Source organism: Convolutriloba macropyga, chromosome 1 (genome assembly GCF_964194025.1).
Source record: "Convolutriloba macropyga chromosome 1, txConMacr16.3, whole genome shotgun sequence".
NCBI lineage: Eukaryota > Metazoa > Xenacoelomorpha > Acoela > Convolutidae > Convolutriloba > Convolutriloba macropyga.
In genome coordinates, this window is record NC_134468.1 from 82,385,416 (window position 1) to 82,408,233 (window position 22,818).

The window sequence follows — 22,818 nt, forward strand, 5'->3', positions numbered from 1 at the left end:
CCCCTCATGTTCATTACCATTGACAATGCGGTCTAGTCCAAATACTTACATTTTTAAACTCCCTTTATCCTTTACTCGGCAGCGTGGGATATTTTTAATTCCATTCGAAACTTATTTATTTGAACAACAAAGTTTACATTATCACATTTAAAATTTGATACTTTTGAGCTTACCTTCTCAAAAGAGAGCAAAACTGTAATTTTTTTGAAACTTTACTCCCCCCCCCCCCCCCCCCCCCCCGACTCCCTTAGAATATGCTTTTGGATTTGTATTGCATCAGTTTTTCCTTAGTTTCAAAATTAGTGTTGGTTATCAATGTTTCTTCATACTTTCAGTTCATCCTTTGCCTACACAACTCTTGCGAACCTTTTACGTGCCTAAACCAAACGCCAGTTCAATTTTTTGAACTTGTAAATAACTTGTTCTGTATTAACTTTTTCGTAATAAACTTGTTCGATAATCCCCAATTTTGCGGACGTTTTATCGCTAACGTCGACTATTGAGGAAACTGTTACCAATGCCCAAGCAGTTTTATACCGCTCATTGGAAAAATGAAAACGAAAGAAAAGAACGAGAAAAAAGAGCGCGAGAAAAAGAGACGCGAGAAAAAGAAGAAAGAACAAGAATTGCGCAATTAGCTCATAATACACTCATAGTTGTTCCAGAAGCTCCAGAAGAATTGAAAAGTACTCCGTTTATCGACTATGCATTCGGCCATAAGAAAGTTATCCGGGCTCTTCAAAGTCGCCCCGCAATTAAGGGGTACCTTATTAGGGGACGACTCGTTAAAGAACCCAAAAATTTGCAAGCATCTAATGTTGCCCGTTATAACCACGGCTGCGTCTACATTCCAGTCCCGAATTTTAATCGGATGGTGTTGATAAAGAACGTGAAAATTGACAAGGAAGTTATGAAAACTGTTGATTTAATAACTAGTCACATTTGTCATCAATTAAAAGAACTGAATGAAAAGTGTGATAACTTTCCCAAAAAAGTTTCGGTTCACATAATGCTGTGTATGCCTGAAAAAGAGCAAAGTTTCAATTTTAAACATCAATTTAATGGAAATTTTAACGACTTCTGCGAGCGGTTTCGAAATTTGCAACTTTCTTACCGCACTATTGGCGATAATAATTTGGCATCTAAAATGGTTACTTTTCTCAACTCCAATCGCAACTCGGATCCGGTTCGCCTGCATGACTTAATTCTCTACCGGAGTCAAGAAAAAACAGATTTCAGACTAAACGAAACAGAGTTCATCTGTTTCAATGAAAAATTTTGCAAACTGACAGAATTTCACGAAATTTCGGAAATGTTTGAACGGTATTTTCCTCACGCAAATGAGAACGTAATTGAAACGGTGCCGAATTTTGACGCAATCAAAGCAAGTTTGTTACGTGGCTCGAACGATGAGGGCAGGATTAACCCAACAGAGTTCGCGAAAATTGAGGGCGAACATAACCAGTTTCGAAACCTTGTTCAAACGCTGCAAAAAGAACCCAATGCAAATGGGATATTTTTGAACAGCATAACTGAAAAGAAAATCTTACAAGTTATCGAACCAAATTCAGATTTCATTACATTAGACCAATTCGAATTTGATTGGACGTACGTGGGTCAATTTAATTTAGTTCTATTCGAAATCAGCTGGGCTGATAACCCAAAGTCGCCCATCCGTTGTATTTCAAACAAAATAAACCAAGCTATTACCAAATACATTCCTTTCTCTGACATCATTTTGTCAACGCTAGTAAACGCAATGCCCGAACAACTGTTTGAAAATACACAGAAAACCGAATATTTCAAAATTCTTACAAAAAGGACAAAAATAGTTGTTGGGTTTCCACTTGTCGATAGGCCCTCATCATTGGGAGAGATTTGGCTTGAAGTTGTAAAATTAATTCGGGATCATCAACAGTATTTCCAAAGTTGCAATGAAGAAAAAATTTTGTTACTATTCGAGAACGTACCAAATTTGTACTACATTGACAAAAATTTAGAGCTGCGCGAATATGAACAGAATTTATTTCAACTTTTGTTCACACCTGTCAGTGCGGAAGAAACAAAACGCATGAAATTTATTCAGCGCTTTCTCACTTTGAGTTGTTTAAATTTGCACTGTGAAATAACAGAACAAAGGCGTGAATTCTGTTCAGTTGAGGAGAGATTTTTGGATTGTGACGAATCAGTGGATTCAAAACAGTCACTTTCCAAAAATGGTTGTCTCAATTTCTTCATTAGTCCCCAACAGCAGAAAATTCTAAGGACAAACGAACAATTTGTAGTGCTTGCAGGACAACCCGGCTGCGGGAAAACATCTCTTTTATTGTCAAAAGCTGAAATTGAAGCCCAAAATGACGCAATTGAAAATATCGTTTTGTTTATTCCAAAAGCAAAAAAGCCATTCAAAAGATTCATTGATGATATTGTGAACAAAACTGGCTCAGAGAAGCTCAAAGAGAAATTCAAATTAGAGGAATTAGAGGATTTGGAAGGATTTTTGAAGCAACCGACTATCAAACCCTCAACAAAGCACGCAAAAGAAAAGTAAGCCTACTGAAATGACACACTAAATTAATTGATTCGCCGTTTCGAGTTTCTTTTGATCTGCCGCATTTTAATACTTTGTATGTCGAGCCAGTTTTGACAGATATATTTTGCATAACAAAAATAAATAAATGAAAAGTATCATTGGGAGCCCGTCGAGCCCGTGGAGTTATTGGCAATCAAAGTTTTTCACAGCCTTCAGACTTTTTGATATATTTCACCGTATCTCTCACCAGTTTTTTCTCTCAATTATTAGTACCTTTTTGTTTTGTTTCAAATGCTGCATATAATATGTCATACAGATTTCGTTACTGTATTCGGAGTGAATTAGCGGTGCCAAAGTACAGGATTTACTGTTCAGAATTCTCGGAGCGAATTCACTATTAATTTTGAAATGTGGAAATCCGTTTTTCTGAGTGCTAAATATGTGTGCAATTGGCGGCACGATTTAGCTCTAATTTATAGACTTGTATTTCGCTTAGCGACATAAGGCTTATAATTGTTTGTGTACAATTGAGTGTTTAGCGGAGCGGATTTAAGAATAAAGAGAAGCAACTAAACTTGAATTATGAATTGAGAAGAATGAGGAAATTAAAATTAACTGAATTTGATCAACAATTTGATCACAAAAAAATATCTCCAAACGCGGCAACGCAAATCACAAGACTACATGAACAGACAGGGTTTTCAGAGAAAAATTGCAAACAATTTAAATAAACGTGAAATATGAAGATTTGATCTTCAAACAGGAAATTGACAATGAAATTAGAACTAAATGATAAACAAAATGAACTAAATTAAAATAAATTAAAATTAAACAGATTTGGTGTACCCAAATCAATAGCCCCTTTTTAATACAATGTCATACTACATCACATTTCCCCTTCGGCAAAATAAACGACAAAGTGGTTTATCAGAAAATTAATAACATATTTTATTGGTTAATATAAGTAGACGAGGAAGTTATTGGGGGGCATGTTTGGACAGACGCTAATGATTCGTCTGATTCCGTAATTGACGGAGAAGATCTTTTCCTTTTTGATAATGGCATTATTGCTGCAGTTGCTTTGGTAGCGGCTTTCCTTTTTGGCCTCGATGGTGACTCCGCAATTACAATTGATGTCAATGGAAACTCCATTGGCGGCGCCAAATCACATAAATTTTCTGAGGGTGGCTGTGGCGGTGCTGGTACTACTATTCTTTTGGGTTTGGTCGGCATTCTCACTCTTAACGCTCTCGTGACGTTAGAATGAATTGTTGATACAGCACTGGCATCATCGGCGATCTTTCTATGTTTCATTCGCTTGTTTCCCTCTAACTTCTTCCTCGCCTCTCTCGCATGTTGGTTTATTAGATCTTCCGTTACTTTCACGGAGGGTACTTTTGGCCTCCTATTTGCGTAAATTTGTAGTTCTGTTTGGCGCCCTGCCTTAGTCCCAAATTTCGCCAAATCAGAGTTGCGGACTGTGACTTCTCTTTTTCCTGATTCTTTTATGACGGAAGTATATGCATCTGTCTTGACTACTGAGGAACCAGGTGCCAAGACCTCGTAAAGCCCATCAAGACTTTTCCTCGACCTTTTGGTCCTCGGTGTTTTTCTTGGCCAATTTAACTGATAAAGAAGCCTCTGTCCGCGGCACTGGCAAACCAACATCGGGATGAGTGATCAGTCTAGACTCTTCCTCTGGATCAGCGATCTTTCTTCGGGCCGCATCTTTGCTCAGTTTATCCCTGTTGTGTTCCAATACTGTGTCACTTCTGGCCTCTATATCCCAATTTTCTTTCGAAATTAGTTCCTCCCAACGGATTGTCTCCAAATCTATATATTTATTCAAAATGCGTTTATACGTGAGACAATTAGGATCAGGTTCCGTTGAAATATTACTTAATGGAGTATTTGCTTTTCAGCCAAAATGTGCTTGAAATGGTGATATATTTATTGTCTTTTGTCGATATATACATAGCTGGTAAATGATAGAGTTTATCGATGCTTTAAAGTTAAGTTGATTTTGCGCCGCCTTTTTAATACAAGCTAAACGATTCTTGATTGTTTGAATTAGACTTTCAACAACCAAATTGCTCTGTGATCGTGTATTGCAGCTTCAATTAATTGTATATTATTTTGACTACAAAATGCTTTAATTTGGTGACCAGTTTGGCATCGCGCTTGGTCTAATCAAATTGAACGTGGTATTCCGTGTAGCAAATTATACTCTTGAAGGATTTTCAAAAATTATCTGCATTAGCTCTATCAAATACCTCCACTGTCGGAAATTTAGAAAATCGATCTATACATGCAAGGAAGTAAACTTCTTGATTTTTTGCATTATAAAAGGGTACGCCAGAGTCAATTTGAATTTCTTCATTTGCTACTTTGCCTAATTTTAATGGTGCCCATTTGCTAGCAGGAATAATAGACTTTAAAATTTTTCCGATTTTGACACAGGGGTTGCACTTTGCTGTTTTTGATATTATGTCCCGATGCATGTACGGCCACCATGCATGTGTCGCCATATCTGTCATTCCCCAGCTGACTGGGTGTGTTGCGTGAATTGCCTACACGTAGGCTTCTTTGATTGAGTTTGGTATAGCTGTTCTGTCATCGATGCACACACAACCATTCTTGACGTGCAAGTCCTTCCAAAAAGTATGAATGTATGGCGAAATCTGCTTGCGTCTATCCTCATTTTCCGTCAGAATGCATTCTCTTATCTCTTTGAAAAATGCGTCCTTGGAAGTCAGGCTGGCCATTAGGGTGCTTAAAAAGATTTTGGACAGCGCAAAATTGAAGGCATCTGTGTAAAGATCATCAGTAGATGGCGAAGTGACCGTTATGGTATCGGTATTGGGAGTTAATGGTGTTTCTTGCGCTGCGGGAGCCCTTGATGGACCTGCCTCGTCAGCGAATCTGACCCTAGATGGTGTTGAGTGCTTTACTTGCATTAGGGTTTCGTCGTCAGAGTTGGACATCACGGGTACGCTTTGAAATTTGTTTGCGATTCGTTGGAAATTATTCAAATTATTGGGCAACTGTTTTGTAGAACGATTCAAGGCAAAAAGCGAGTGTGGAATGTTGGTTCTCTCAATTTGGATATTAGAATTTGAGTTATTTGGTGCTAATTTGCTAATTGTGTTATCATTTTCCGTAATCGCAGAATATTCTGGATTTCACGGTGCGAATTCACTGCCTAATTTGTTAATGGAATTTGGAGTATTTAAGGTTTGTTTTTGAAGCGGTTTTCGCGCTGCAAAATTGATGTAATTCTCTGCATTTAATAAGAATTGTTTCGCGCTGCGCTTAATCACATCCAATTTTGCAACTATGAATTGCTCGTCATAAGCAGATATTTTAATAGTTTTTTGTTGCCGGCCGCGAGAGATATAGTAAACAAGCCTATTTTCGAACCAGGAAGATGATCGATCGTGAAATCAAAATGTAGTAGTCTACCTACCCAACGTCTTAGTCGACTATTGTAGGATTTATTAGCTCTATCTTCTCTCATGATCGAAAGCAAAGCTCTATGATCAGTTATTTCGGTGAATGGCTTGCCATATAAATAATATTTGAAATGTTCAATAGACCAAACAACACGCAATAACTCGAGTTCATTGGTGCTATATCGATCTTCTACAGAATTCAAAAATTGCCATGCAAAAGCCACGGTGTGCCAACCATTTGGAGTTCATTGTTCTAATGCAAAACCCAAACCTTTACGTGAAGCGTCACATTTTATACGTGTTTCTAGGTCCGGATTAAAATGCTTATTTTTGGTTTTTTCAGCAATCTTCACTTTTATCAATTTGAATTGTTCTTCAAATTCATCCGTCCAAATAAGTTTTTTATTTTTCTTAAATAGTGGTCTAAGTGGATAACAAAATTGCGACAGATTAGGAATAAATTTGCCCAGATGATGAACTGATCCCATAAAGTATCGGAGTTTTTTGAGATTTGTAGGCGAAGATAATTTTTCGATTGCATCCGTTTTATTCGATAATGGTGTTATGCTTGTTTGAGTGATGCTATGTCCAAGCCAGTCGATTTAATCTTTTGCAAAATGACAATTTGCGAGAATGATTCGAAGGTTTTCTTGATCTAATTTCATCAAACATTTCCAAACGAGATCGAGATGTCATTCAATTCCACCTCTACTTACTATCAGTATATCGTCCAAAAAACAGAATGTATTATTTAAGCCGGCGAGTGTACAATAAATTGCCTTTTGGAAATTCGGCTGGCATATCCCTTAGACGGTAAAACCCCGTTTTGAAACGATAAGTGCCAGTCGTATCTCCGCTTACGAGGTTAAAGTAACAATGGCGGGCCGTACCACTATGTAAATTTAAATGACCATACGCGTACTGAAAATCGAGTGTCTTAAAATAAGCTGTCTCTTGCGGCGCGGTTGACAGTGTTTGCGAAGTCGTTTGAATTAGCGAATCAATATTTGGCAACTGAAATTTGTTTTTGTGCATAGCTTTATTCAGGATTTTGGAATCTATTGCTTTTTGATTTATTGATCCTTTTTGACTGTAATGACTATCGGAGATATGAAAGACTGATCAGAGCAGTTTGTTAATTTTTCGATACGTCCTTCATTTAACAATTTTTCAAATTCAATTTTTACTCTCGGTTGAAGATGAATTGGCACTTTTCTCCCTTTTTGATGCGTGACTCTATAAATTTTGTGAAATTTTGAATTGACTGTATTGTGTTTCGATTTCCCGATTCGTGAGATTAGTTCAGAAAATTTTTTGCCAGTGATTTTTTTATTGCACAAGACGTTTCTATGTCGTTGATTTCCATATTTGGGCAAGGTTTTTGTGAGATTGTTATATCCAATTTGTCAACAAGATCTCGTCCTAGAATAGGTCTGAATCCGTCTGCTACTACCTTGATTTTGCTTTTTGAATTTTCCAATCATTACAACGTACTGGCGTTTTTAGAGTTCCTAGAGTTTTGACTATATTGTTCGAAAAAAACTTTAAATTGAGTTTTTTTTTTCTCGGACCATTGTGATGGCGCAAAATTAAGCATTATTTCCCTGGCGAGTGACATATTGATAATAGTACAACCACTACCAGAATTGAGGAGCAAATGACAGTCTGTATTTCCAATTGTTATCGTCAGATTTTGCAGTGCAATAGGCGGCGTGGTAACATTTTCTACTGTTGCAACTTAATTATTGTCCGAAGAATCGTAGTCAGAATGGAATTGTTCATTATAGTTTATATAATTAACATTTTGATTTTCAGAATGTGTGTTTTGCTCTGTAGTTTCAGCATTTTCTAAATTATTGATGCGGTTACCTTGACGAGAATCTTTTGAAGTAATTTAATTTTTTCCGACATACCTTGGCAAAATGGTTGAGCAAACCACAATGATTGCATTTCTTAGCCAGTGCAGGGCAAACCTGGCGATGTGTTGTAGTCCAAATCTGACCACATCCTCTACCCTGACCAATCGTTGCTCGATTGACTGCTACTCTGCCTGACGAATTTCCGCGTGCACCCGCGCCGCGAAATCTATTGAAAGATTGTATAGCATTTACCGTACTACCAGCCGCGCTGTTATTGTTGTTTGAGGAAATTCTTCGTTGGTTTTGATGTCCCATTTCCATGTTTATAGCTATACTGAGTGGTCTTTCCGGGTCAACTATGTCGCGAAGGAGTTCGTGTTGAATGTCGTCGTCCAACATGTTTGTGATGAAGATATCTCTGATTATTACCTCTTCTCGATTTTCGAAGTCGCAATTTTCTGCCAATTCTATCCAAATACTCTAGAACTGTTTGACTGTTTCGCCTTTTTTCTGCTTTCTTGAGAAAAATACATAGCGATCAAAGTTGATATTTCTAAGACGAATGAAAGCTGTCTCATTCATCTCCCAGAGCGTGAGGGTAGTGAGATCGTAGATGTTATCATGCGGAAAATTTTGTGTTAGGAGACGTCTTCCCTCTGTTCCGGTGCTAAGATACAAAAGTGAAACACATTTTTGGTCATAGAGATGCCATGGCGGTTCTCCGCATAAGACAGCTGCCTCCGTTATCTTTTGGCATTTCAAGTCCCATTGAAGTTTCAATTGACTATTTCTTATTTGTCGATCTCTTTCTGTTTCTTCTGTCGCATCTTCAATTGCCATCTCGTACTTCGGTTCAGCTGGTTGTGGTACCATTGTTGGTTTCTGTTGAAGAAGTGTAGCTAGTGTGATGTTTTCACGTGCAAGAATGGCAAGTTTTACTTGAATGCGCCACTTTACCCATCTCTTAGGAGGATCCGAAGTTTGTCGTTCCCAGAATGGCTCTATCGACAGCGGTGTTTTTCGAGATTCGCGAGCTGACTGCGCCATGTCATACAGATTTCGTTACTGTATTCGGAGTGAATAAGCGGTCCCAAATTACAGGATTTGCTTTACAGAATTAGTTGCTAATTCGCGGAGCGAATTCACTATTAATTTTGAAATGTGGAAATCCGTTTTTCTGAGTGCTAAATATTTGTGCAATTGGCGGCACGATTTTAGCTCTAATTTATAGACTTGTATTTCGCTTAGCGAAATAAGGCTTATAATTGTTTGGGTACAATTGAGTGTTTAGCGGAGCGGATTTAAGAATAAAGAGAGGCAACTAAACTTGAATTACGAATTGAGAAGAATGAGGAAATCAAAATTAACTGACATTGATAAACATTTTGATCACATCAAAATATCTCCAAACGCGGCAACTCAAATCACAAGACTACATGAACAGACAGGGTTTTCAGACAAAAATTGTACCCAAATCAATAGCCCCTTTTTGATACAATGTCAGACTATACCACATAACATTCCAAGTTTAGATAATTGACATGAACTTGTCAACAAAATAGACATTTAAATTACAATAAAATCATAGTAAACAGCTTTTTTGAAGAGCTTTTTTAGTAAATTACAAACTTTCTTTCTCCTCGAGTTTACATGGATCGAATGGAACTTGAAAGAACTTTAAATGCTCTAAATTCTGTAATCCAACCAAAAAAGTTTTCGAGAAAATCCAGACAGAAGTTTGACAGTTTATCGTTAACAGTAGTAAGCTGAGTTCCACGTGAAATTTGTTCAGATGGAACACGCCTCTGCAGTTTTATGAAACTTCCTGCGATCTGAAAACAAGAGCTCCATCATCGAGAATAATATAATTAACAGATTTCACATTGATGCATTGTTATTATCAGAAACTTAGGAAGGTTTTTTCTAATTTTTTTATGTTTTTTTGAACTTTAAAGCTAAATTTATCGTTATTTAAAAGTTTATCGATCAAAACTAATCGCTGAATGGAAATTTAAATATTACTGCCAATTCTTTTTAAAAAAGTGTTTACTATGTAATTTTTCATTTGAAAGTTTATTTTTGTTATTGAGTATTTTAAGCAAGTTTTGACCGCATTCCATAACGCTTTTAATCAAAATAAATTTATTCTGCTATAATATATTCTGCTATAATATTCAGCTATCTCAGGTATATTCCGCTATCTCAGGGAATCAAAAAATGCAATTTGCTTTAAGGTCTTCCATTTACTTTAGAAAATTTTCTAATAGTTATCATTAATATAGGCAAATTTCTGTAAGATTTAGTACCTCTGAAAACTTTACTTTTTTCTCATTTTTCATGTATAATTTTTTCTCATTTTTCATGTATAATTTTTTTTGATAGCTGCGACTAAAAATTTAAAATTCTTTTTTTAAAGAAAAGCTCTGAAAATTTTAGCCACACATATTGAAATAATTTTCAGGCAAACCAAAAGTTATATTACTTGTGTTTTTTTTAACTGTAAATCATTAGAAAAAATTCCGATCTTTTGTAACGCACTGATTTTTTTTTTCAAAAAAGAAGTTAAAATTCAACCAGGTCGTATGCCGACTCGTTCCCTCATTCTTTTGGTTGCAATGGGAAAAACCATATCATTTGGAAACCATGAAGTATTACTAAGTCAAAACTCAGTAGATGACTATTTGGCAAAATTTTGTGTTTCAATTTTTCTTTCATTTTTGCAAAATTCCTGTGTAACATTTAACTTGTGGTAAATGTTTTCAAAAGGAAATAAAACTTTGTTGACAAGGAAAAATTGATTTTTTGGAGATGTGTATAGTGCCCTCGAATAAGAACTATTTTCCCAAATTTTTGGGGGATATCAAAAACGGTGTCATAATAGTTGAACAAGACCATTGCATTATTTCTGATCCCTGCGGAGGACATGTGACATCCATTTAATTTTAAATAACCTTTGTAAAAAATGATTACATTAATAGACCTTTCACATGCTTTAAATACTTTTTGCGTACATCTTCTATACGCACCCGCCGCTAATTGTCTCATTTCATTACTGATTGAAACTTTTTAAACACTTATTTTTTACGATGTAAAAAAAATTAGAAATCGAACATTTTATTTTATTTACGGCTATTGTATCTTCCTTATAATTATTGGCTAGATAGCAGAGCAGTACAAAAGAGTCAATCAGTCGCATTTGTTTTTTTTGTGACATATTCTTTATCGAATCAGAGCCAGTAGTCTATAAATGAGGTTGTAGAAAAAAATAAAAAAAATACAGATAAATTTTTTAAATAATTCTCCATCAAGGCGTGATAGTAAGGTGTGAAGATACAGTTCTGCCTACCGCAAAAAAAACTGATTTTTCGAATTCCATAAAATGTCAAAATGATGAAAGTAGTGACAGAAATTTTGCAGAAAAGGAGGATCTGCGCAAGGTGAATATGCAATTTTCACATAGTAGCACATTGCGTAGCCAGTCACATTTTATTATGGTGCACCGAGTCTTTTCATAACCCCTCCCGGTTCCAATTTACGTGTTGTTACGTAGCACGATACTGTGTAGAAAACAGGACATGGGGCAGGAAACTTATAATTTATATGCTTACTAACCGCAGGGACTGAACATAAAGTAAATCTGAACAAATTTTTCATTACAAAAAACATTTTTTTCTGAAAATGAAACATATGAAACTTGTCAAATATTTGCAGAGGGCTATTATGTTGACAAGTTACACTCTGATATGCCAATCTTAGCTCAGGTGACCGGACAAAAGATCAAAAGGACAACAGATCGAAAACATACATATATTGGGACATCATATCGAAAATTATTCTCTATACTCATTGGCTTAAATTAGGCGTTGTATTTAATTGCTATCTTCTGTTAATTCAAAGATCTTTTCTTTCGTCAATTCATAACAGTTTTTTTTATTTTTTTTTTTTGACAACAAATCTGATTGCCAGGTTTCTTATTAAATGCCTTGCACTATGGCTGTTTATATGAAATGACAAAAATTCGAATAAAATTTGACTTGTCGGATTAAATTTTAGAGTTTTGGCCTTTAATAGATCTGTAAAGTCCTGAAAAAATTTTGTGAAGTTCTATTGTTAACGCTCCGTAATATACAAGTATTTGGCAAAAATTTTTGTGTTGGCCGTAATATTTTTGTCTGTTATGGTTTTGTATTTCATTTAATAATTCACATTCAATTCTGTTGCCTATTGGCAATTTAATATGATGATTACGCAGTCAATTATTCATGATGAAAAAAAATTGTTTTTTTTTCACATCTTGGCTTATATTAGTTGTACAGATTTCTAAAGTGAAATACAATTGACCACTTTTTAAAGTTTCATAAAACTGACATTCTAATCCTCATTTAATGTATTTGTTTGAAAATTATACGAATAAAACACACTACCAATTTTGTGTACGATATGTACCTATCCTACAGCTTTACAATGGTATGTACCTGTAAAACAAGAATCATGAAAAGATTTTTAGAGCCAAAAATTTCTTGAACAAATTTTGGTAAACTAATTTTAAAAAACAAACAAGATCATATATGACACATAAAACATTGAATGACGACATAATTCCCGTCATATGTAATCAGAGGTACTTTAAGTTAACATATTGCATGTGCAGTTTGTTAATTGATTAATTGGGTGAGCTAAAACAACAACTTTGGGTTGTATGCTTATTTAGGAAACGTTTTTGAAGTTAAATGCCAAAAATGCTTAATTTGTTGCACATTTTTTGAAAATGAACTTTTATGGGCATAAAATGATGAATTTTTTTATTGATAGATATACTTTTTTATTTAGGACCCAACTCTGCAATTAATTTAGTATTTCAATGTCTTTTCTGGTGGATCACAAAATGATGCCGGGGAATCACATAAGTAATGCCTGATAGCTAACCATTCAAAACGTAAACTTAAAAATTTGAGTTATACCTGGTTATAAAACTAGGATCATATATGATTTTTTAGTATTCATATATGAATCATGAATGATTTTTTTCTAATCGTGCAAGGATCATTGATCACGGTTACGAAAAAAATCATATATGATCCTGTGGTTTCATAGTAAGGTTGTACTTAGAAATCAAGTACGAACAGTATCAAATCGTACGTAATCTTGTATAAAATCGATGAAAATTCAATCCGGGATATATTTAAAATTGAACTGAAAATAATAAACCAAAATTAGAAATTATTGTCAACAGCTTTACTTCGTAGAACTTTTTTGCTTATAGACTGACTGTGTGGTTAATTGACGAATGCTATAACCTGAACAGCAACATTTCTTGGGTAACGTCAGTCATGGAGAACAAAATGGGTGTGCACAGCTGCTGGATTGCCCTTATTATCGGAGAGTGGAGTACTAAATCATTGGAAGCGATTCAGTACTATTGGGTTCGTCCGCCAAAATAAGATCGACTCCCCTAGGGTACAAGAGGATGGGGTTATGGCGAAACAAGGGTTAGCTGCCAGACTAGGTCATATATGATTCTTAGTAGCAATACTTAGTCGTATATGATTTTATGAATTCTTATTACTCGTACAAGGATCATTACAAAATATGCGATGAAACGCATTAGAAAAGCGAAAAGTGCGCTTCAAGAACAGAATTCAAAATGCATAATTGGCATTAGCAAAGGTAATAGAGCAAAAAGGTTCAAAAATTCTTTGCACACATACTGAGTCATAGTGCCCAATTTGTACAACATAAGGTTTTAAAACACTATGTGCGCAGACTTGAATTTCAATTAGTTGAACTGAAGAATTTTAGAACAATTTAAAAATTTGATAAGAATTTACTCTACAAATTTTCCATTCTAATTGCTGGAAGCTGTCGGTCTGTTCGATGTTAGTGGGAGAAGAATGATAAAACACTTAAGTTTTCCCGAAGTTGAAAAAAGAAGTTAATCTTGTAAAGTCTTGCAAGATTCTAGCAAAATTCTTACAAGACGTTGTTACATTTTAAAAAGATTTTTACAAGATTCTTACAAGATGTTACAAGTTAAACTTTTTCTTGCAAGATTCTTTGAAAATTTTTTGTTCATGCAAGAACTTGCTAGATTAATTTTTTTAACCCTAGGAAAAAAGCGCTCACGAAAAGCCGAACGCGACCTATCGTACGTTGTAGGAGCACCTACAGATGAAAAACGCTCTTCTACGTCCTATCCTATAGCGCGAAAAAATTAAGAATTGAATTCGATGAAAAATAAAAAGAAAGATCAAAGACGTTGAGTTCGGCTGCAGACGTCGTTTTGCTGACCTCAAAATTCTCACCTAATTAAGTTGAAAACAATTTGTTTTCGTAGGTCTTCAATTTTATAAGGCAACTATTTCGTGAAATGAAGTTTACTATGTATTAAACTTCTTTTTCTACGGGAGGATGTTTGCAAGTGACATTTGTTCCTCATTATTGCACGCTTGTTATTTTTTTTACCCTAATGAGAAGAATCTTCCAGAAAAAGCTAATCTTGCAACATTCTTTCAAAAATCTTACAAGATTAACTCTGTCTTTCAAGATATTGCAAGAATAACTCTGTCTTGTAATAACCTATCAATTAAAAGTAACGGAAGGCAAATTTTGCTGACATTTAACGCTCAGAGAAACTAATTAACTCAGTTGACTATGATAAATTAAAATTTCAATGTTTTAATTGTTGCTTACTACCCATTTTCTGATTCCCAATGTCTAAAGGAACAAAATTACTGCAAAAGCAGACATGAGCTGTCTCGGTCAAATTTGATCGAACGCGTAAGTTATTTCCAATTTGCTATGTTTATACTTGGGACTTACAAGAAGTTTGTGGAATTGGCTTACTTTCAAAAGTTAGGCTAGTGATATTGAAAGCAACCGAAATCGCGACGGCAAAAATCAACCATAGTCATTTCAGGTCTGCCTTTGCGCTGTACTGAATTTCAGCGACTTGCCATCCATCTATGACCTATAAAGTCCTGTAAGACTACAAAATATTTCCAACTGTTGATTAACAAAATATTCAAAGCTGTATATTAACGACCAGATTTTTAAATATTTTTTCAAACAATTTGACGGACTTGGTTTGTCAGGAAAACATGCACAAGTACGAAACTCAAGTCAGATTCACTTTTGAGACGCTCAACATTCTTTTCCGCAACAGTCGTCATATCAGTCCACTTTCGAGCAACCTTATAGTGAAACAGCTGGGCATCAAAACAACTGCTCCAAGGGCAGCTGGTGCCTTCTACTCGTCCCAACAAACGCTACAGCTTGACAGGTTCAAGGTCATTGACGACCAAGTTCTGCCTTTTGACGAAGAAAACACAAACATTGATCCAAAATTCGCCGATGATCGGTACACCATTGTAATATGTGACAAGCTTACTAAAGATTCGTGGTTGCAAAACCCAATCAGATTTCCCAAAATTCCATCGCAAAAAAGCTTTATCATTGACCTATTCGACCCTGAATCGAACTTCAAAAGCGGGTTTTGTTTTTCAGGGTGCGAAACGATGTCCGTATTAGTAATAGTTGATCTTAGTCAGCCTAGGGAAATAAAACAGAACAGAGAAAAGTATTTGCTGTACTTGAAACGGGCAATAACATCCTCTTTTCAGAGAGCGTCGAACGAAATCATTCTTCTAACTTGTGAAAACACATTTGATCTTGTTAAAAATTTTATCCAAAAAGAGCAGCAACCCAAAACTGAGCTGTTCGAATGCTTTTCAAACGGCTGGACTTGCAGAAAAGAACTTTCTGATATACAAATTGAACAATTTTCTCCGTACGTCAGTGGGCGAAAATTCAACAGTCGTTTGCACTACCAGAAAAACGGTCAAACTGTTCTGTGTTCTTTGAAAAAGAGTTGCAATATTATTAAGTTTAGGCATATTTTGCTTGCAAGCAGAATTGGCTACTTCAGAGAACTGGGCAAGGAAGACTATAAGAAACTTGTCAACGACGAACAAAAATGTGGTAAGTAAACAAACTATACGATTTAATCAACTCTCGTTGCAATAATAACTTGCATCGCTTACCGATGAAATAACTCGTCAGTGCCCGATGAAAAGTATAAAAATCTGAGAACTTTGAAGTTAATGTAATCTCAACGATAGCTGATCAATTTCTCTCAAACGAAATTTGTAGCTATTATATAAGTCCTGCTGGTCTTTTTAAGGCAGTTTTTTGTACTACCAACTTTTCATCTGATCGTCTTTTTCCGTCTGTCCGTTTGAATTTTCGTCCTCAAAAACGGGATAGATATTAAAACCCGTAGAACATTACGTTCTCTTGGAGCTTTTCGACTCACCGTTCTCTAAGTATGCTATTCACTGGAATTGTAACAGACACATACATTCATGGTGTTAATTAAGGGTGGTTCTCATTCTCGTTTAAGACACGGGCAATCGGTCGAATAATTACTCAATTAGAGGACAAGGTTCAAATTTTTTTTAGAAGATGAGGATGCAGACTTCAGTATTTTGAATAAAAAACTTTTTGTTGATCGACAATACGAGCCAGTGCCCTAACCAATATAAATTTTAATTAATTGCTCTTGAACGAAGTTCATAGCAATTATTGTAAACGTGTGTGTCTTTTTTATGCAAAATTCTCTCTCAATCAAAATTTCAAGCAGCTGAATTTAATTGGCGGCAATTTAATACTAAAAGCCAAATGAAAAGTGCGCCGAAACTGGTGCCATTTTTTACTTTAAATACTAATAGTGGTATATGTTAACCTCTAATGTGGTTATTTGAAGCCCACTATTGATCTTTTTAGTCCCATTTAGGCTCCCTCTACCTCCCTCCCCCCCCCCCCCCCCCCGACTGAAGCAGGCTGCAATTGATTAGAGCTCCCACTAGTCGTTTGAGAGCAATTCTTCCGACGTTTAGTCGGTTTTGTTTAATATTGAGCTTTTTGCAGATTTCCGCTCATTTGCCAATTTGAGAAAAACAAAGAAAATTATATAAGAAGACGACTCGTGTGAGTCTGTGCATAGCACAGACTGTTCTAAAAGACCTCTACATGTTGCAAAACAACTTTTATCAACTTTTGTCAGAAAAACCGTTATGGGTCACCAAAAGAAACTTATCTTCATCGGAGAAAATTACTTGTATTGTTTAAACCCAAAAAACGCCGTCTTTTTGGCAGACAAAAACGAAAATGCTGCACCACATTCTCAAAAGTTAAGTGTAGTACAATTTGAAACACATAAACACAGAAAACTATACCGTTTCATTCGCATAAGGGAAACGTATATTTTTTTTAAATAAAACTCTCCCAGATGTTTTGTCATGGAGATTTGAAGACAAACAGTTTTAAAGTTTGATCGAATTCAAAGCCGCAATTTTTAGCAAATAATGAATTATTTTTCTAGTTTTCTTGTTTGCTGACAGTTTTTGCCCTCTGCCTCATCTTAAACCTAACATTTAGAGGAGCCAAATCAATTAAACTGATTTTATTTTTTTTCTCTGTTACACACACTAGAAACCTTACATACACGCAAATGCATATGAAACCACATAATCACACACAAGCACACACACACACAAACGCAAATACAAACATAGACACCAAAAACTTTAAAAACTTTTTTGGCATGTGATCTTTATTAAAAGTTCATCATCTTCCGTTTAAGTTGTCACTGCTCTTTTCGGGAAAACTGAGCGTGGACTTCATGAGGTAACTGCATCAGTGGTGGCAATTAAAATGAAAGTTTTGAAGCTTTCGGAAAAGTTTTTCCATTTTGATGTTTCATGAGCAAGAATGTGACAATAAGTTTTTTTAAATTTCGTGTACGTTTTATAAGAGAAAATTGGGAGCGCAGATTTTGCAGCCGCAATTTTTCTGATTTTTTAAGGATTTCTGACAATTTGCGCTCAATGTCTTTATATGTCTTTATATGTGTCTGACATTTAAAGGAAAGGAACTAACTCCATCAGACTTAAAATCTTTTTTGTCTCTTCTACAGAGGAGTACTCTTTTAAAATTCGCACGCAAACATGTAACCCCACACAAGAGCGCGCGAGCAGAAACACACAAATACAAAACCAAAAAGAACATTTTTAGTTTTTTCTTTTTGGCATCTGATCTTTACTCTAGGCTTGTCACGCCTAATTTAGGAATTGACTTTTTTTCCAAATTTTAGTGTGTACTCTGAGGGAATTGTGTCGGTAATAGTCAAATTGACATTTTTGTTTTAAATGAATTTTCTGAAAAATTTTAAGCTGCTCTGTTTTTTTTCTTATTGATGTTTCATGAGCATAAAACACCAAATCATTTTTTTAAAAACTCGAAGATATGTTTGTTACTTTAGAGGTTTATTTAAAAAACTTCAGTTTTGAATATAATTTAAGCTACTTTTTTTGGCCAATTTTTCATTATTTTGCTATCTGCTGACAGTTTTTGCACACCGCTTCCAATTGTGTCTAACATGTAAGTAAATCGAAAGCTATAAAGGCTATCCAGAAATCTACTTTCGTCGAGAAACATTGGATACATTGTTTATCAGTTAAAATTATGTTCGACTGTTTCACTAATATAAAAATTCCTGTTTCTTCTTTCAAAGAAAACTTGATTCTTCCCATGAGGAGTTTCACAAAATCATTGTTTTTTAAAATACAGAAAAGACCCAAGACGAAGAAGATCAGTTCAAAGAGCCATTGCAAAAAACATAGAAAAGAGGAAGTTTTTTTTATTTTTATAAAATTTATGTATTACATCGGCATTAAACCTTTGAACCTGGCCTTCTAGATGTGTAACTTGCAAATTTATCTGTGTTTCCTTGCTCCAGTGAAGATAAAATCTAATGGTCCGCTCTGGCAATATAAAGAAAAAAAACAAAGAAAAGATAAGAAGAGGTATCAATTTTTAAATTTCTTTCGTATATTAAAATACTTTCTTTTTTCTGGGTTGAATTGATGGTCATTTTTGGAGCTGGTTTTGTTACGCCTCCAAAGTTTTGAAGACATAGAAATGAGTAATTCTATTGAAATCAGTAGAATTTTTGTAGAATCAGACCTAATATTTAAAATAATATGTATACTTTTCTGTTTCAAAATTTACATTTTTCAAAGTTGATTTTTGCTATTATGAGAAGTCTCATTTGTCTGAAGTCTTCCACTTTCCTTTCTATAAAAAATGCTCGAAACAAAAAAATATGGTTTGTGTGTTATTTTGTCACCTGGAGAAGACATATAGTAGGTGAAAAAAATATTAAACAATTTTTTAAGAAAAAAAACTAATCGTTTTTTTTGAAATTTTTGGTAAAATAATTTAAATTGTAAACTTTGGATCTTGAAACTGCAATGAATTACTGGTGACAAATCTTTGCTTGACTTCACTAAATTCTCCACAATTTTCCCCGTTCGTTTTGTCTGAAATTTCAAAGGCAGTACATTAAAAAGATGTGTTTTTTTTCTTTTTAATAGCCGCCCTCATTTTCTCAGCCGGCTATTATAGCGCTCCTATTTTTTTTACTCCGTCAAACTTTTTTTCGACTAGTTTGTTTTAGGCTAGTTTCTCTCTTCTCTCATTCTGTTAAAAGTGAATTTGAACATCAGTTGCTCAGCAAAGCAATTCAAAATGAACTGCTATTAGTATAAAAATTGAAGTCAGAAATAGAAACGGGATAAATCCATAAAGCCCAATTTTAGATGCCTGATATTTGAACGTCGTTCCTATAAGTCTTAATTACCATCTCTTATGCTTATTGGTATTGATAGTAACCCCTGTAGCCTCTCTCTAAGAAACAGAAGTATGCTCAACTACAAAATGCCATCAAAATAAATGGGACTTAAAAATGTTTTTGTACAAAAATCTTTTTTTTTCGATATCTTCTATTCTTTCAATCCCAATCATGCTTAATGGAATCAACGGCGGCTATTTTCCGGCAATCTGCCGGGTATGTTTCATTTTTACCTTCGAATTTCAGAGAGTCCCACTTTTTCAATTTTTTGATATTTTTATATTAATCAGAACTAGAACCCGAGTGCAATAAAATGGTGTCTTTCTTTTTTCTCTACCACGCGTAAACAAAAACTGAAAATTTGACAGAAGAAAATAAGCCAGCCTCGCATTTATAGTCCCCCATTTTTGAAAAAAAAAGATTGAACAATTGATTATAATTTGATTATAATTATGATTATAATTATAATTTTGATTATAATATTTTATTATGATATAAATTAGTAAATAATCTATTGTTAAATAGCATAAACCAATTAATATCATGTCGCCATATCCCACACTATGGCCCTTTTTATATATAATAAGAATTTTCTTGTGGAAATAGAGAGGTAAAACGAACCAAATGGTTCACTTTATTTGATAGGGGGCACTAGCTCGTACTGAAATAAGCTTTCTTTTACCTTCGATATGTGAAAAAGTTGAAGTATGCTTCGACTAATAAAAAATTAAAATCATTAAAATGTAAACAAATAAACCCTTAGTTCCATATATGGAGCTGGATGATACACCTCACGACCCACAAAATTTTTAGGTTCATACGAATCGACATTGCAGGCGCTGGCGGAGGCCGCCCTAAAGGAGCGAAACGACTGGTCACAAGAAGTTAGTGATGAATGCACCGATAACGAAAAAACCCGACGTGTATTCATTAGGGCAGTTTACTGTGCTGTTCACAGCCAGGACCCAGAAACTATAAATTTCGCATTGAATTTTGCGAAAGAAAATGGAATTTTGGACGAAGAATTGTTTTACTTTTTCAAACGTGGCGATGGAAACGGCAAAACTCGCACATTGAGCTTTCTGATGTTCCTTTGCTGTAGGCCGAAGATAAATTTGGAAGCTATTGAAGCCATCCTGAAAATGATAGAGCCCAAAAAAGATGGGCAACAGAAATTCCTCGCCAGCAAACTTCAGCGGAAAACAGTTCTAGACTGGTCTTGCAGTTTCAGAAAGACTAGAGATGCAAAAAGGCCATGGCTTGATTCGTTTCATAATTTCATCAATTTCAAGCTAGCAATGTTGCTGGTTTCTGATGAAGAAAGAAATGAGGTGTTCCGGAACACTTTAAATTTGCCAGTCAAAAATGTCGATTCTGGATCCGATCAAGTGGAACTCCTTTTATGCTGTTTTTGCTCTCAAAATAAAAATCTGCCCAATTTGCCACAACTAACAGAGTTTCTGAAAACGTCGCACGATTCACTGAACTTATCTGAAGAATCTTGGTTGCATATTTTCTATCGCATTAGCTTCATGCCTAAAGCTGCAAGTCAAACAAATCAAGATTCATTTACGAACGCAATGAAAATTCTACTTAAAAACGGATTCCCGATGTCAACATTGACAAAAAAACTATGTCCAAAAAATTACTACCGTACGACAAGAAAAGAAAAGAGAGCTGAAAATCAACTTGAAAAGCTGTCAAAAAAATCTACAGGTGATGAAGTCAAACCCGTGAACGCCTTCGAGTGGGCTGTCAAAAGAAAACGATTCCATGTTGCGAAATTTCTCTTGACAAGTGAGTTGATTCCAGTAGAAGTGAAATCACAATTTGTTCACTCCTACGAGTCAATTATTACGCAACAATGTTGCGAAGGATTTGTTTCCTTAGCTCTTCAAAAGTCACAAACTTCTAATCTCAAACAGAAGAAAGCGCACCGCCAAATTTCAGTCGAGAAACCGAGCAGGATCTTTCGTAGTCAGCAACGCTCAGAATCTGAGCCCAGGGAAGCTGAATTTATTGACGGGGTCTCAAAATTACAAGAGTCGAACACAAAATTTCAAAAACTGAAAACGAAGAGTGTCACTTTGCAGAACTACGCTGAATTGGGCTCAGCAAACTTCACGGAGCAAACAAAAAACGTTGACGAAGTCATTTGGGCTTGTAATTTTTTGAAAGAGAATAATTTGCTCGAGCTAGAACTGAGAAACTCATGTTGTCGGATTACGCAAAAGATGATTTTGCTGGATTCTAGTTCAAACTGCCCGCACATAAAGGCTGATTTGGGTCGTTTGAGAGAGTTTTTGCAAGTTAAAAAAGCGGCAGAGTTTACAATTGTTGCCGATCGACAGTTTCTGGCAAAAAACAAAGTTGGAGAGATTCGACAAGGTGCTCAAGATCAGGATTGTATTGGCAATATTGAATTCTGGACACCGACAATTTTTGATCAAGATCTGAATTAATTTCAATCGCTTCAACTCTGATCTTTGGTATTAATTTTCACTCCATTTTTTTCTCAAATCGCCTGAACTTACCTTTACTTGCCTTAACTCTAGCAGTTTTTATCTCCATTTTACCTGAACTTTGCCTGAAGTTAAGACCTCACTACCTTAACAAAGACTTTATATTACCCTAACTTATCTTAAAAGTACATTAAACAATTATCCTAACTGTGGTGGTAACTTTTCTTTAACTTTGCCCTAACTTACCTTAATCGTATACCCTAACTTACTATAATTTTGAGGTAAATTAATGGCTCAGTTAGGTCAAAATTAAGGGAATTTTTAAGGTAATGTTAAGGTAATTTTGAGGCAAGTTAGAGTAAAATAAAATTTTAAAGTAGTGAGGCCTGAAATTTTCAAGTAAAGTTCAGGTAAAGTTAAGATTAGCTAAGGTGAGTTAAGGAAAGGCAAATTTAAATTTACAATTTACAATTTAAAATTCTACTAGGAACATGCAAAATTGAAATTGAACCAAAAAGTGCTTAATATTTTGGGCGCATTCTTCTAAAGTTGATACTCGTTTCTCAGTAGTTCATCCTTGAAACGTTCCATTTCATGAAGTCGGCTATTAGGATTTAAGCTTGTTTCTCTTCGTTGATGGAGAAAAATTGAGTCGTATCTCATTTAGTCTCATGGAATGACAATGGATAGATTGTGAATAGCTGCGCCAGATATTTTGCTGAACCAAGCTTGGGACGCTTTCAAAAAGTGTAATTCTAATGCATATTACAAAATTAGCTTTTGACTGTAGAATATTTAGCATACAATGTACAATATTCTTCGG

At 35.1% G+C, this 22,818-nt stretch overlaps 1 protein-coding gene across 1 annotated transcript; it reads left to right on the top strand.

Moving 5' to 3' along the window:
• The first annotated feature begins 223 nt into the window (after nt 1-223).
• LOC142352097 (uncharacterized) lies at nt 224-22,073 on the top strand. Its single transcript, XM_075404472.1, has 4 exons — nt 224-2,547; nt 13,108-13,267; nt 14,936-15,821; nt 20,347-22,073. The coding sequence occupies exons 1-4, from the start codon at nt 518-520 to the stop codon at nt 21,993-21,995; spliced, it is 4,725 nt and encodes a 1,574-aa protein (XP_075260587.1). The 5' UTR covers nt 224-517; the 3' UTR covers nt 21,996-22,073.
• Nucleotides 22,074-22,818: the final 745 nt, after the last annotated feature.

Coding starts and splice junctions, on each gene's coding strand:
- LOC142352097 (XM_075404472.1), top strand. CDS start 518: ATGCCCAAGCAGTTTTATACCGCTCATTGGAAAAATGAAAACGAAAGA. Junction 13,268..14,935: donor AAGCGATTCAGTACTATTGG/GTTCGTCCGCCA, acceptor TTGGTTTGTCAG/GAAAACATGCACAAGTACGA. Junction 15,822..20,346: donor CAACGACGAACAAAAATGTG/GTAAGTAAACAA, acceptor CAAAATTTTTAG/GTTCATACGAATCGACATTG.